The 15,103-nt window shown below is 33.9% G+C and overlaps 1 protein-coding gene and 1 long non-coding RNA gene across 4 annotated transcripts in view; one reads left to right on the top strand and one right to left on the bottom strand.

The window, feature by feature from the left end:
* The window catches only part of LOC128188634 (sterile alpha motif domain-containing protein 9-like), a 53,209-nt gene extending 51,674 nt beyond the window's left edge, over positions 1 to 1,535 (top strand). The window contains exon 6 of the mRNA XM_052859800.1: positions 1,161 to 1,535. Coding sequence (XP_052715760.1) covers positions 1,161 to 1,262 — 102 coding nt within the window. The 3' untranslated portion in view covers positions 1,263 to 1,535. The remainder of the gene's footprint in view (positions 1 to 1,160) is intronic.
* A 2,669-nt stretch (positions 1,536 to 4,204) lies between these two features.
* LOC128190900 (uncharacterized) lies at positions 4,205 to 8,852 on the bottom strand. Of its 3 annotated transcripts, none has more exons than XR_008244400.1 (4): positions 8,520 to 8,852; positions 7,998 to 8,062; positions 5,322 to 5,383; positions 4,205 to 5,186 (listed from the first exon to the last, which is right to left on the bottom strand). It is a non-coding gene; the product is annotated as an uncharacterized LOC128190900 (long non-coding RNA). The 3 variants fall into 3 exon arrangements; XR_008244401.1 differs by lacking the exon at positions 8,520 to 8,852 and adding an exon at positions 8,206 to 8,224; XR_008244399.1 differs by lacking the exon at positions 8,520 to 8,852 and having other exon boundaries at positions 7,998 to 8,154.
* Between the last annotated feature and the right edge of the window lie 6,251 nt (positions 8,853 to 15,103).

Genomic DNA, 15,103 nt, shown 5'->3' with positions numbered 1-15,103 from the left:
CCGTACAGCTGAAATCATATGTGTGAATAACTTCAGATTTACCTATTGTATCGTTACAGAAGAAATAACGTTGGTTGTAATAGTTGAAATACATAAAATCCCGTTCACATACTTAATTAACGTAATTATGAGCTTCTGGAAATGTAAGGGTCGTACAAACCAGAATAATCTTATATCGTTTATTTGTACCACGTGGACTTTGATTGACAGTAATTGACACGTGCTGAAAGCTACAAGATATCCGTTCGACTACGGTCATCATGGTATACGAGGTTACAGGGGCTCTCCAAACGGAACACATCCTCACTTACTCGATAATTTATAAATAGTTTACCAATTTCGGTTCATTTTAAAATGAAATATGTCAAATACATGTAACCCCTCAAAGGGCCTCACTTACAAAAATGAATACAGGTTGTAGCAACTCTTATGATAAACACGAAAAATACATGCTTACAAAATAATAATTGTGATTATTTTAAAAACCTTGAACAATTGTTACCTGGGAGAAGTAGAAAAGACATGTTTTTATCAACAAGCATGTCCAGGAGAATCTTCGCGAGCCCTGCATGTATTTTGTTTACAGTAAATATGCATGCGTAATAGTATAGAAGGCTGAACCCCGTAACACGTTGCGATGTAAATAATTATGTGATAGGTTATACGTAATTATAAATTTTAGTGAAATGGTTAGATTTATTTCATGGAGAACTTTGTAATTTTTTGAAAGTTTATACATTCATGAGTAATACAAAAATACTGAACCCAATGGGAAAATTTTTTAAAGGTCGGTTTTTTATAAGATGCGCCGTACTGTCTCTCTAAGATAATCGACAAGGAGTGCATTCAGAAATGTGTGCCCAAAATTGTTTATTTGACATTTATTAAATAATTAACAAAAATCTTTCACATATACAATGTTTTGGATAAACTTTTTAGAACCAAATAAGTGAATGCTGGTTGATGATATATGTGACTTTGCTTTGCTTGTGTCTTCAGAGAGTAATCTATTTAAAAAAAGTCCGCGTAAAATTTGAACGGCCCTTGTACTTACTCAGTTTGCAATATTGTAAGTCGGTTTTCACCATTTTCAATAAAGTTTTGAAACCAATGGTAATGACATCAAGGTATTTAATATGTAATAATTTCATTTATTTCAGAGAGAGCAAATCAATAAAGAGAAGCGGTTACTGGAGGAACGAAAAGACTTGGTGCTTAGACGCTGTGAATTTGTAGACCGCTCTAATGTTGAGAACTCTTAGATTAGATTTTGATCTAGTGACAGATATTTTTTAATGCATGTCAAATTTGCTTCGTTTATATATAATGCAAAATGACATTGATTTGGGTACATGTATCTGTTGAAGTGGGTTTCATTATTTAATGTACTGCTATACGTTGACCAGTATCTTGTGTTTTAACAGTAATCTAAAACAATGTTTATGGTATCTATCCTGAAACATGTAATACTGAATATCTCATGATGCCCTTTCTTAATATCAAAAATTGTGTTGGTATGCATAATAAAGCCTGAACTAAACAATGCTTTAAAATTGTCATTTATCATGCACAATTATCTTTTAGGTGTGCGATGTAATCCAACTTATTCATGACGACTTTATTTCGCGTTTTACATGGAATATATCGGTTGGCGAGGACTATTTTTCGCTACTATGCCTTATTCAGACCCTGTTGTAATTACAACTGTAATACAACGACTGGTTTGCGGTGAGAATTATTCGCGATATAGAGGTTCTCGGGATAAGTTCTTGCACTCGAATAAAATTTGGTTTAGAGAAGTTTCACTACAAGTCAGAGTTAGAACTCAGCTCTGGCTTTAATATTCATGCTGATTAGATTTAAATTTGTGCAATATGTCACTAGAAAGTATTTGGATCTCGATTTTAAATGTGCATGGTCACGATTTTGGTCAAAAATTATTTTTCCGATTTTAATGTTTACAAAGCTTAAGTAAGGCATTTTTAATATGCAACCAAATTTTGAGTGTCATTTGTTGAGTTAAAAGCGAGTAACAGAGCTCACAAATCTTAACTATGTAAAGAATGCTTTTGTTTACATTTTGAATGTGGATGAGAAAAGTCCAGTTTTAGACCTTAAATGATTGTGTTAAACGTTATGAACTGTTTATGTATGCTTAGGATGAAGAAGAAGAATCAGAATTCAGCTTGAAAAAGATTTTTACTGGTATGTTTAACCTATTTAAACAAAAACAGGGCACGAGTCTTGTTTACATAAAGAGTTGTAAGCTCTGTATCTTGCTTATAAACAAATGACTGACTCTCAAATTTCATATGATCATTAGAAATGTATACCTAAAGCATTCTAAATAATAGAAACAAAAAATTAGAATTTGACCAAAATCGTGACCATGCCTCTTTAAAGGCATGGCAGTAAAATTGTTTGCGAATTTCAATTCAACATACATTGTTCGACGTTAAATATATGGCTATGTATGTTTAAATGAAAAAAACATAATAGATATTTTTAGTGACTTTTTCCAGGGGTTACGATCTGCATTACTATACAAAGTCAATATCTCCATTTTTAACCGGGTTTTCCAACGAAAAAATCCGGTTAATAAAATGGTGAAAATGGCGGGCGGGCGGGTGGGCGGGCGGCTGCCAAAAGGGTACCTTCGTTGTACGGATAACTCCTCCTACAGTTTTCAAGATAGGAAGTTGTTCTTTTGCAGATCAATTGTACATATATCAGAGGTGTGCATATTGCTAGGATTTTGATTTCTGATAATTTATCGAAAAAATACCAGCTTTTGAACTTAGTCATTTTTTTGGCAAAATATTGCATATAGGGTACCCTCATTGTACGGATAACTCCTACAGTTTTCAAGATAGGAAGTTGTTCTTTTGCAGATCAATTGTACATATATCAGAGGTGTGCATATTGCTAGGATTTTGATTTCTGATAATTTTTGAAAAAAATACCAGGTTTTGAACTTTGTCATTTTTTGGCAAAATATTGCATATAGGGTACCCTCATTGTACGGATAACTCCTCCTACAGTTTTCAAGATAGGAAGTTGTTCTTTTGCAGATCAATTGTACATATATCAGAGGTGTGCATATTGCTAGGATTTTGATTTCTGATAATTTATGAAAAAAATACCAGGTTTTGAACTTAGTCATTTTTTGGAAAAATGTTGCATATAGGGTACTCCATTTCACTGGATACGGGTTGACATGGATTATGGATACAATTCACATAAAAGAAAACCCGGTTTGCTGTCACATTGACAGCTTTTCACTTGTTTCGTTCTTGTGGTCACCACACTCTTACCCAAGCGGTCCTATTAGGATAAATCGGACAGATCCTCTTACTAACTTGCTTGTGTAAACAACGAGCCAATAGGGAAGAGAAACTACTAGTAATTTGCTCTTTAAGAATCGTTATTTATACCGTAAATTCCTTATTTTACGCGAGTACTTAACTTTGCGAATCCGCTGTTTTGTATCAATTTTTTTTATAATTTCATATCATACAAAAGCAAGATATTACATGTAACTCCTCGCGTTTTACAAGGAATCTACAGTATATAAAATTATATTGGAACCGTGCAAAATCTGATAGTCATCCCGGAAAATACACACCTACTCATTTACAAAGCTCAATTTCAGATTTTGTTGTTTCTTGGCCTCCTTTCCACAATATTTAAACTTCATATTAGTGTTAGTGTCACCATAGAATATACTGCTTTTCAAATAGCAATACCCAAAGATAAGAAAAATATCCTTCTATAATATTTTAGAAGAAAAATCGCCTAGTCCATCAATGAAAGACATAGAGAGTTCAAGTATAAAAGACTATTTTAATGACCCATTGAACCCGTGTATGGACTTATGTTTTTTTTATATCGAACTAAAATGTCGCAATGTCATGGGATAAAACGCGTCACTTTCCATGCTTGACACGTTCAGTGCCCATTAGTAATGTAAATTTATTTCCTACCCTGAAACTCCTTTACGGATTTTTTTTGAAAATATTTTTGATTAAAGAGTTAAATATTTTTGGAATCTCCATGGAAAAAAATATAAGTAATCTTAAGATTTGAAATAACCCATGATTTAAAAAAACGCCTAGTAAGACTCCTATCCGGGATCTTACTTTAAAGGGTAGAGTCTCTGGATCTGACTGATAATTATATAATAAATGCTTCTCAACAACAACAGTTTAGAAGTATACATTTTTAATTAGAGTTTCGTTGATTATTTCAATAAAACTTTTTATCATTCGAAAGATTACGCGTTGGATACCAGTAACCAACATTAAGATATGAAATGAAAATAACCTTTAAAATGCATTTGAACATAACACAAATTCACGAAAATAAGAAATCGCAGCCATCCAGTGAGTGCATCAGTTCAGTACAAAACTTCTCCATTGCTATTCCACATGGAATCAAAACTAGCTTCTAGAATAGAGTTCACGCGGGAAGAAATATTGGGAGGAAACTGGCAGTAGTCCAAGACATTTGGTGTTTCCTCGCTCTCAATAAGCGAAATTTTATCAGCAGTAAGTACTGAAGTCTGACTCTGAGAAAGTGGAAGAGTAAAACGAGGTACTAAAGGACTATGTTTGAAATTTCTCGAATTCATATTTCCAAACTGATGTAGAGAATTATCCTCATGAAGGTTGGAAAAAAAGTCGTCAACTCTGTCTCCTTCCAGTGCTTTCGACGCGCTGCACGTTTGAACTATTTTAGGAACATAGCCATACATGCTTTCACTGGTACGTCTGAAGGAAGTATGATCATAACAGTATATTTTTGGAGTGTACTCACTCCCAAAGTCAGCGTGCGTTCGAATAGGTGTACCGTCTCCTGTTTCAGAGTCTCGTACGTTGTTAGAACAATCAGAATGCGCTACGTTAAATATATCCTGCACGCGTCTTCTTTTATTTGGTATCGAGCTGTCTGGCTGTTTTGTCTCACTTGTGATCGTATAATTCCCTTCCCTTTCGTTAAAAGAGGCTTGTTTACGAATGTGATCTGCTGACTGCGCAAGTCTGCTCAGTTTCCGCTTCTGTTGAACGGAAGTGAATCCGCCGTCATCATTCTGGTTCCTGTCCCGTTTCGTTTTCCGCTTCGACCTCGTACGGCGATTTGGAAAACACAACCAGTTAAAGAAAGATGACATTCTTCTAGGACTTAGTCTGCAAAATACACGAACCCCTAATCAAAGTGTCAAATTTGTGATAATTTGTTTACCCTTAATTCAACGAACATTCATATAAATTATCATCTAATGAGTGTTAACGAGCAAAAACAATGCATATAATCCTGCTTACTTGCATTTGATATCTTCAAAACGTTGTCATTAGTCCAAAACTATGCAGGTGTTGTGTTCAGTCTGAAAGATATGACCATCACGTTAGCTATCTTTCAATCTGGCATTTACGAGATCGGTAAGATGTGAATAAATTAGTATTTAACTTAGGCAAAGTATTTTGCATTTATAATTGCAACTTAAACAAACCAAAGCTGACAACGAAACAAGTGACCGCCTAAGAAAGGAATTCATGTTGATACTACCTTATCATTCAAAGAAAATGTAAATGATAATTACACATGTGCATAATTTACATTTAGAATAAACCACTGACAGTCTAAACCCAATTAGATATGTACAAAAACATGTCAGGTATGCAAAAAGATGAAGCAGACGACCGAATCCTTGTGAAATGGCTGGATGATGTTGGACAGAGATGAATCGCAATGTTTATCGTGTCCTCTTTAGAAAAAATGAGATTGAATACCGGTATATATCTAAATGTAATAAATAACCCTCCAACTTCTTAATAAATATAACAGATTTGAATTCCACATAGCAGAGTAAAGTAAACAATGCTAGTTGTTCGCAATGGTGTCATAAACTATTTATTTTAAAGTTTGAAACACTTCGAGTTGCATTTATTTTAGCAAATAATTTGTTGTATTAATCTAAATGTTGTACGGTCTGTTTATACTGTAAGTTATACTCACGGACAGAGTCTGATAAATTTCTTGTTTTTTGGTCACGTGAGCCTTTGAACTTCTTTTATCCCCCCCCCCCTCCTCCCTGCACGCTCTTCAAAAGTCTTGTGTTAACCCAGACAGACTACTAAATGTCATCAATAAACATATAATGTGAATCATAATCGGTGATAGCGTTCTTTGTGTAACCAATTGATAAAAAAATCGGTGAAGGCATTTTTGACACGAGATATATATTTCGCAGGTGGGTTATTGCGGTATACACCGTATAGTCGTGTCGAGACAACACTGAGTTAACAAACAGAAGTGACTGCAATATTTCAGTTCCTGCGAAGAGGGAAAAAACAGATAGCTCTTTTCATATATAACCCATATTTGTGTTTCAAAAATGACACTCGACTTGAGTGTGTCTGGTAATTTTCAAGATTTTTTTTCATGTCCATTGAGTTTTGTTAAGCCTCTTAACACGCGGCAAGAGATTGCTAGACACAGCTGATAAGTATGGAGTGGTGTCACGAAAGAGTCCACTTATTGTGTATTATGGTTTATCGTAAAGCCAGTAAGAAATCAAAACGAAGTGGATTTTAAAACACAATCAGATATAATCTTAAGTTTCCGTCCATAATCTACAGGATAAGAGAGATTATAGCACTTACATCCCTCTAAAAAAGAAAGCCCATACTTAACCTCCGTTAAGAATAGAGCAAATTACTAGATAACGAGTTGTTATTGTTTTATCAATGCACATATTCAGGATAGAACAACTAGTTAGCGACTAGTATGCAATCTAATAATAAATGTGAAAAATATGGATCTCATTGAGAAAACTGTGTAAGAAAATATTTTTGCACCTTATGTCTGTGTGGTCAACATTGAAAAAAAAAAACAGTATCGTGCAGTATCCGTAAGAAATTGAATAGTTGTACACCTTCATGAAAATCTGAAGGGAAAACATTGCCTAAATATATGAGAACAACGTTGTAGAACACAAATTGTAGGAAACACCTATATCTATTATGAAATTCTGGAATCCATTATTTGTATACCATTATCTCTGCCGACAACATTGTAGAATACATTTTTACACCGTTATAAGTAACGACAACATTGTAGGATACAGCATTTATACGCCGCCATTAGTAACGACAACATTGTAGGATACAGCATTTATACACCGCCATTAGTAACGACAACATTGTAGGATACAGCATTTATACACCGCCATTAGTAACGACAACATTGTAGGATACAGCATTTATACACCGCCATTAGTAACGACAACATAAGTAACAACAACATTGTAAGATACAGCAGTTGTACATTATTATTTGTAACCACAACATTGTACAATATGACATCTTTATACCTATTAGCATGGAGGATTTAAATAATATGATCGTGCATTTTAACATTTCGTACAATATCTGTACATCTGGTACAGCAATACCCGTAAGGATAACAGTGTACAATACAACATCCGTACACATATATCTGTATGGTCAACTGTGCAGTACCTTCTTTAAAGACCTATATGTGGACACAACTAAATGCAATATAATGTGTGTAGTACCTACATTTAATTGAAAAAAACAGAATGGATGCTGAAATACATTTGGAAGACCCGAAGTCAAACATTCAAGAGACTGAAATTACAGTCATGTAAAGCTTATGGCGAACCTTGAGGAATAAAGTCAACGTTTATCATAACACAGAAGTACAATTTTTGTACGAATTAAACCTAAAGTAAACATTGTTGAATAAACTACTAATAACTAATCGAAACAAGAAACATGTTAGTACCTGGTTGCGGATTATGTTTGTCTACACGATTTATTTTTAATTAATGAATATGACATTTTTTTTACAAACCTTTCAAATGTGAATGAATGATATCTTAACACTGCTTTTACAAAAAGAATTACATATGATGACAATGTACTAATACTATAACATACCCTGTTTATTATACTAATATACGGAAAGAGACTTACCCAATCTAATGATGTCAACAGTACTGTCCGTCTGTGTTAAGAGTATCCACCGTGTATTGAGAAATCTGAATAAAATAACAGAAAAATATAGACTTATTACAGACTTATAATTAGAACAGACCACGTCATTCTCAGTTACAGAAAACAGTTGTAAATAGAGGATTTAAATCCCCACACGACTTAAACTGCTAGAGTTAAAAACACTAACATGGACGGGACATTTGCAAGAGTTTAAATCACGCTCGTCGAGAAGCTTCTTCTCTCAAAAGTTCATTACCGATTTGCACGGGCAGCGACCGGAACCAATTTAATGGACATAAAACTACCCTTTCTTTATCACCCTTATAGTGATAGCAGACTAACTGCACATACGTTCCCACGGGTCAGGGTCAATTAAAACCCCCAACCCTAAACCACCGCCCCTCTACTTTACAAACTGAGAATATCAGATAAAATCATAACATATTGAACTATATTTTCATAATATGTACAAAAGTGACTTAAGATAAGATTGTTACTTACAAATAGTGCATCAAAAATATCAAGGAAGAAACAGAAATGCTGCAAAATTGTACGTTGTTTTCATCGCAAAGTGGCAGAATCATTAGAAAAAAACAACCATCTAGTAGGACACATTCCATACACTATCAAGATCATTAATAATATTAAGCGACTCGTTGATTGATTGTGGTTTTAGTCCTCCATAAACTGCCACCAATCAGATCTCAATCATTTTTGTCTACAGCCAAAAACAATCACGCGCCAAGTTAAAGGCCTTCCAATGACACTCAATAACAAATGTCTACAACAACAAGAATTTACATGGGACACTCCAATAAACGGTTACTGCGGGATGAGTGATGAGGTTTAAGTTGATGTTTAAAGGGATGTTTACTGCAATGCTGGTGATTGCTGGAAGAAAAACAAATTTAATATTATGCTAGGCAGCTGAAAAGAGATTAAAGATCCTGTCTCTGGAAGATTGCGATTCCCTTAATGGCTGTGCATTTATACCCGTGTAATGGAATCTCCTCACGTTAAACATACTTATTCAAAATTATTTCCGTACCACAGTTTTGTTTTGATATTCTTGAATTGTGCTTTTGCACTTATTAAAGAAAATTTGTCCCACTCATGAAATAGACTCTATATCTCACAACATCGTTTTGAATCTCTACCGTGTCCTTGTGCTATTTAATAGCGGTAAAATTGAAATCTGGGCCTTCTGGTGATCATTTTAAATTCAGCAGCCAAACAAACATAACAATTAGCTACCAATACACCTTACACAAACATAACAAACAGCTACCAATACACCTTACACAAACATAACGTACAGCTACCAATACACCTTACACAAACATAACGTACAGCTACCAATACACCTTACACAAACATAACGTACAGCTACCAATACACCTTACACAAACATAACAATTAGCTACCAATACACCTTACACAAACATAACGTACAGCTACCAATACACCTTACACAAACATAACAATTAGCTACCAATACACCTTACACAAACATAACGTACAGCTACCAATACACCTTACACAAACATAACAAACAGCTACCAATACACCTTACACAACCGTCTTCAGATGAGCTATATACATTTCAATGTAGTACGTTAAACAACAAACTCTCAGGAATGTTTACTTGTATTTGGAATCAAATGAAATTTGATATTGATGCATTGATTTGTTAACTTTTTGAGGTTATCGTTGTTAATTCTTTGTTTAGTCCGTTTCTTTTAGAAATACGACTATACATGGGGTGAGTTTGAGAAAGAAAGAGAGAGAAGGGTTTGTAACTGTTCATCAGGGTTGTCTTTCGTTGTATAACGATCATGTATTAGTCTACCATCAACCACAAGAATATGTTTATTGTTGCTAGAACTGTCTCTGTAGTTTATACATTAATGCATTGATTTATGTTAGTTCGTTTGAGACGGTATCAAATATGCACTAACATACGTTAAATTTAAACTTTAAAGAAAAATTACCTGTTATTACAGTTTCCCGATTCAATTGTAGCAACTCAAACTGCATAAAATCAAACCAAGAAAAACCCAATCTTTCCTCCCCTCCCCCTAACGAATAAATAACATAACAATGTTAACACTCATCAGTACGATAGCTTGCTCCTTTATTAATACAAAGACAACAAAATTTTTTAGATAAATAAAACCTGCCGGATGGACAACATCCTCTATCCTATTTTTATTAATCTGTTGTATTTACAACCAGTGGCTATTTCTCTGAGGATTGTTTTAGAAGTTTTTTCCCTTAAACTTAAGTTTTGGTTGAATATTTTCATATTTCATGGCTCACTCTTTAGAAGAGTACTAAATGCGTTTTCCCCAAAACTTCCCCCAAACAGCCATCTATATGACAATCGCATCCCATGATTTATCAATATACACAGTCTACACGTTTTCTACATATCGGCTATATTCATCATTTTTCTCTTTATTCCTGTAACTAATCTATACACTACTAATTATTAATTGATTAATCAATTAATAATGCGCGTTAGGGGGTTAAGCATTGCTTTCTCTGATGAGATACACACTGTTCAAAGTACAATTGAAGTCAATGCTATCCAAAATCCACAGACACTTAAAACAAAAAGCCTACATACATATGTAACTGTAATAAATTTTATTCATTGCACCGATACAACATGAACATGAAAAAATGTCAACAGTTATATGAATACAAAGCTTAAACACGTAAAGTCAATTTATATTGATTGACATTGTTCAAATATTTCATAAAATATGTTTTTTGCAATTCCAGGGAACAGCTTCAAAGTATGGAAACACAAAAGTAGACAAAATTACTAAAATGTATAAATAATCCTCGTAATCAAAAGAAGAGACTGAGATAACATATCAGTACCTTATGGTAAAGATGACTGAACATATTACGTCATTGGTTTAACATATCCTGCAATGCCCGGATGTAGTTCTGTGACATCAGCAGTGTTTCGTATTTCGAAAGCTGTTTTGATGGCGGGGATGGGATGACGGCTCTCAGACGATCGAACGCTTCGTTAAGGCCTCTCATTCGTCTTCGTTCCCTTTCGTTGGCAGATATTCTTCTAACTTTCTTGAGATCTGAATTGGTCACACTGCGGTGTCTTTTATTCCGCTTCACCTTTTTCGTCGAATCGGGATCTGCTTCCGACGTTGCCAAAGAATTTGCGTCGTTTGCGTTATTTGCGTTGTTTGTGTCGTTTGCGCTTGGATTTGATGCGGATTCTGCGGTCAGTTCGGACGGTGGCCTCAAAGTGTCATAATGTTGATACGCCGTAGCTGAATAAATTTCTGTTAAGTCAAAAGGAACAGTATACGTTTCGAAAATGTCGTCCGTAATAAATTTGTATTCGTCGTTCCTTGCATGGTGAATTTCCATTTTCGTGTTCTTCTTGCGAAAAATAAAACAAATAGTATCCGAAACGTTTGTTACATTCGAAATCTTTGCATTATGTGTGAGATACCTAAACTTTGATACTGCTGCTCATCATTTATATATATACGTAAGGTCATATTTTTTTATATCCGGCGTCTTTAACGCATGCAGTGATTGGTCAAAAAAGGGTCATAGTTAAACCTGAATATTCCGATGCTTTGAATTTGAATTCAAATTTTACAAATTTTGATTGGATTTTCTGTTACTAGGCGGATAAAAAGAGAGAGAGAGAGAGAGAGAGAGAGAGAGAGAGAGAGAGAGAGAGAGAGAGAGTTTTTTGGGGAATTTCTGTCTATCAAGAGGATATGTTCAACAATATGTCTCAACGACCACGCATTTGTTGAACATCACCTTTAAAATATCTCCATTTTGTTTTACACATCTTTTTGTCACAAAATCAACAGAGAAACAGAAAAGTTTCATTATTCATAATTCAGCTTCTAAACAAGTAAAAACTACTCCCTATTTAAAAAGTATAAGTGTTCTTCTGGCGAAAAAATCCTGTAAAATGCAAGTATATGAATTTTTTTTTCGAGAATATGTATATCAATGAAAGTTTTCATCTATTATGAATTTAATATCTCCTGAAAATAATAATACAATGATATTATTGGATTATCATAAATTCATAAACTATCATATTGCTAAATATCCATTCTGTGTATGGCATAAATGTTCAAAACATATATGTTTGTATAAAATGTTTGAAGCTAATCGAGATCCCTGGAAATGAAATTGAAAAAAAACGGTCACTGTTGTATTTCTGTTCTGATTTTGAAGTAGTTATGCTTTTGAAAAGCAACCAATTCCATGCAATGACTAGCCATTTATGCAAGTGCAAAGACTAGCTTTATAGGTTTCTTTTTGAAAAATTTTGAAATGTTGGTTGCTGTATAAACATCTGAACTTATAAATGATCAATGACCGAGTCAATTGTTGTATAAATGTGCTACTCGACATAATACAGTGTAAATTCAAAGCTTTTTGTGTGTAAGTATTTTGATATTTTATTGATTAAAGGTAAGCAACGAATAAAATCCCTTGCACCTCTCAGAACTTTAAAATGATAAAAAATTTCATCTCCTGCAAAGTTTTCAATGTTAGAATTAGGTTATCATATAATACCCTTTGACCTTCTCGACAGAAATCAAATTTTTGCATTTCTATCATAAACACCATGCATTTCTCGGAAGCTAACACTTCTAATTTTCCATTTACCTGTTATATAACTAAATTTCAACATTTCTACGAACAGTATACGACTCATCTATCTCAAATTTGTAACATGTAAATTTAGAAAAATCGAACCAATAAGTCCGCTGCTTAGAAACCAGGCATAATTTATGGTGTCATCTTTACACATGCCAAGTGTGCATTAACTGCCCCATCTATAACCGAAATATTTTCATTCTCTTAACGAAAGCATTCCACCATTATCCTTATTTCAGTTTTATCTTAATAGTATAAGAAATATACGCAGCTACAGCACTATGCTACAAGTCCCTAATCAAAGAAAGGAGAAAACGTGGAATTTGCAACACTTAAGGTTTTATTAATTATTATTAACTCATTTAAAAGCGATTTTACACGTATACTAATTTAGGAATATGCAGCATATCGCCCAACTGTTTGTTTCTGTAAATCGCATACATTGAACCCAATCCGAATTTTGGCACCATTAGGCTTATGATTTTTTTCTGTTTTATGTAGGTCAATTAATATCTTGCTTTAATATAAAAATCAAAGAAACTCCAAAAAATATATATCCCCCCTCCCCTTCCCACAAAAAGGGAAAAGGGAAAACTGTCTCGTTTTTGAATTGGTATCTCGAGTATAGAGGCATTTACGACACTAAAAACGCGAGCAGGCACGTTCTCGCGTTGTAACAGTGTGCCTGTCGCGTGCCGACAAAACGCGACTGGGGGTGCACCTGACATTTCGTGACTTAATCTGGAATACAACATTACTAGTTTAAAATCAGTGCAAACAAACGCCACAGCTTGATCTTATCGTCTGGTAGAGAGGTGCACGTCAATAACAATTAGACTGTACTTTTACTGTCATCCTTATGTGTACCTCTCAAGGAGGTCGAACGCAAATTGATGTTTTGTTTCCAAAACCATTTATCGCATTTGGGTGGCTCGTCACACCAGTGCATTATTTGATGGATCGATAAAGAATCATTTTTGAAAAGCGATTTTACTAAAATAAGACTGAAAACAAGAAATTTGGTATCAATTTATGCACAATAAATGCATATTAAAGACGGCCAATGAACTTATGGAAATGAAAATCGAGAATTAATTCTATCGATATGCCATATCTTTTAGTTTAAGAAGTTGAAGCTGCTTGATCCGATTTTATATCAAATTTTGTGACCGCTTTTAAACGATGGTTATTCTATGTATGTGTATAAAAAAAAAAGACATTGCAGTAGTTTTCCCAGTCAATTCAGTCATATTTCAATGAAAAAAGTGATGTACATTTGTTTTAAAAACAAACGACACAAAAAGGGTACCGTCGCCACTTATTAAAATTCGCCCCTGATGTGGAGGTAGCTATGAATGTATTACAACTGTGACATCACTATAAATAAAGGTTATAATCATAATGTTTTGCCAAATCAAAAATAGTCCTGTGTTCATTTTGTTCACTAATATTTCTGCTTTGTTTACAGTCTATGCAATGTGTTCATGTATATGCTAAACAACAAATTAACTTACAATTTATCATCATATGACAAAAGTCCAGCTTATTATTTATTATCCAATTATCCTTTGTCTTGTATACAAAAAATATCAATAATATATCACTCTGTAAACTGGTAAATTATACTATATACTATATTCTATGATTATTTTATAAAAACATCACTTCTTTACTTTGTATTTTGGAGAGGGTTTATATAGGCTTTGCCTGTTGCCTAATCCATTTGATTACTCAATAAAATATGTTTAAAAGTCTATGCATAACATGCAGGTTGAATAATCCTAATCATTCGGGGGACGAAACCATATGATTTTTTCCAAACATTCCCATTATGCTAATTGGTTTGGGGATTTTTTGGATGCCCACAAGCTTATTTTTTAAAAAGATTGATGAGCTAGCGCCTTAGCCATCATAAAACACAAAAGCAGATTTCTAAAACATTGGTTTATATTTCTGAATCGATTAATTAACAATAAGAAGGATCAGTGGTGTACTGGAATTGTGCTGGAGTGGGGTCTCAATTTGTGAATCTAGAGTGGGCTTCACATCGACAATGGCATAGCTTATTAACTGTGCCTTAATCATTATGTTTCTGCTTTAATTTCATTTTCGAGGTGAAAATTTTCAAGAACCATTGGTACTGTTGTGTAGCAATCGTATCTTCTCGGGCCTTTCCGGCATTTCCGGCAAGCTCGGAAAACATATCCGTGGTTGTTTTCCGAGCTTGAAGGAATTTAAGATAAAGCTAGCTATTTTTTATAATATTTAAAAAAAACTTTGCATTATAAGACCTAAGCTACTGTTTCTTTTTGACATTTTCAATAAAACACAAAACTTCGTGTGAAGATGATAAAACGAAATTCAAATGTTTATCTACAGTAGTACAGTATTCCCAGAATCCCCTACTATGGAGT

Source organism: Crassostrea angulata, chromosome 6 (genome assembly GCF_025612915.1).
Source record: "Crassostrea angulata isolate pt1a10 chromosome 6, ASM2561291v2, whole genome shotgun sequence".
NCBI lineage: Eukaryota > Metazoa > Mollusca > Bivalvia > Ostreida > Ostreidae > Magallana > Magallana angulata.
The sequence above is the reverse complement of the archived record's forward strand: the minus strand, read 5'-3'. Positions and strand labels throughout refer to the sequence as shown.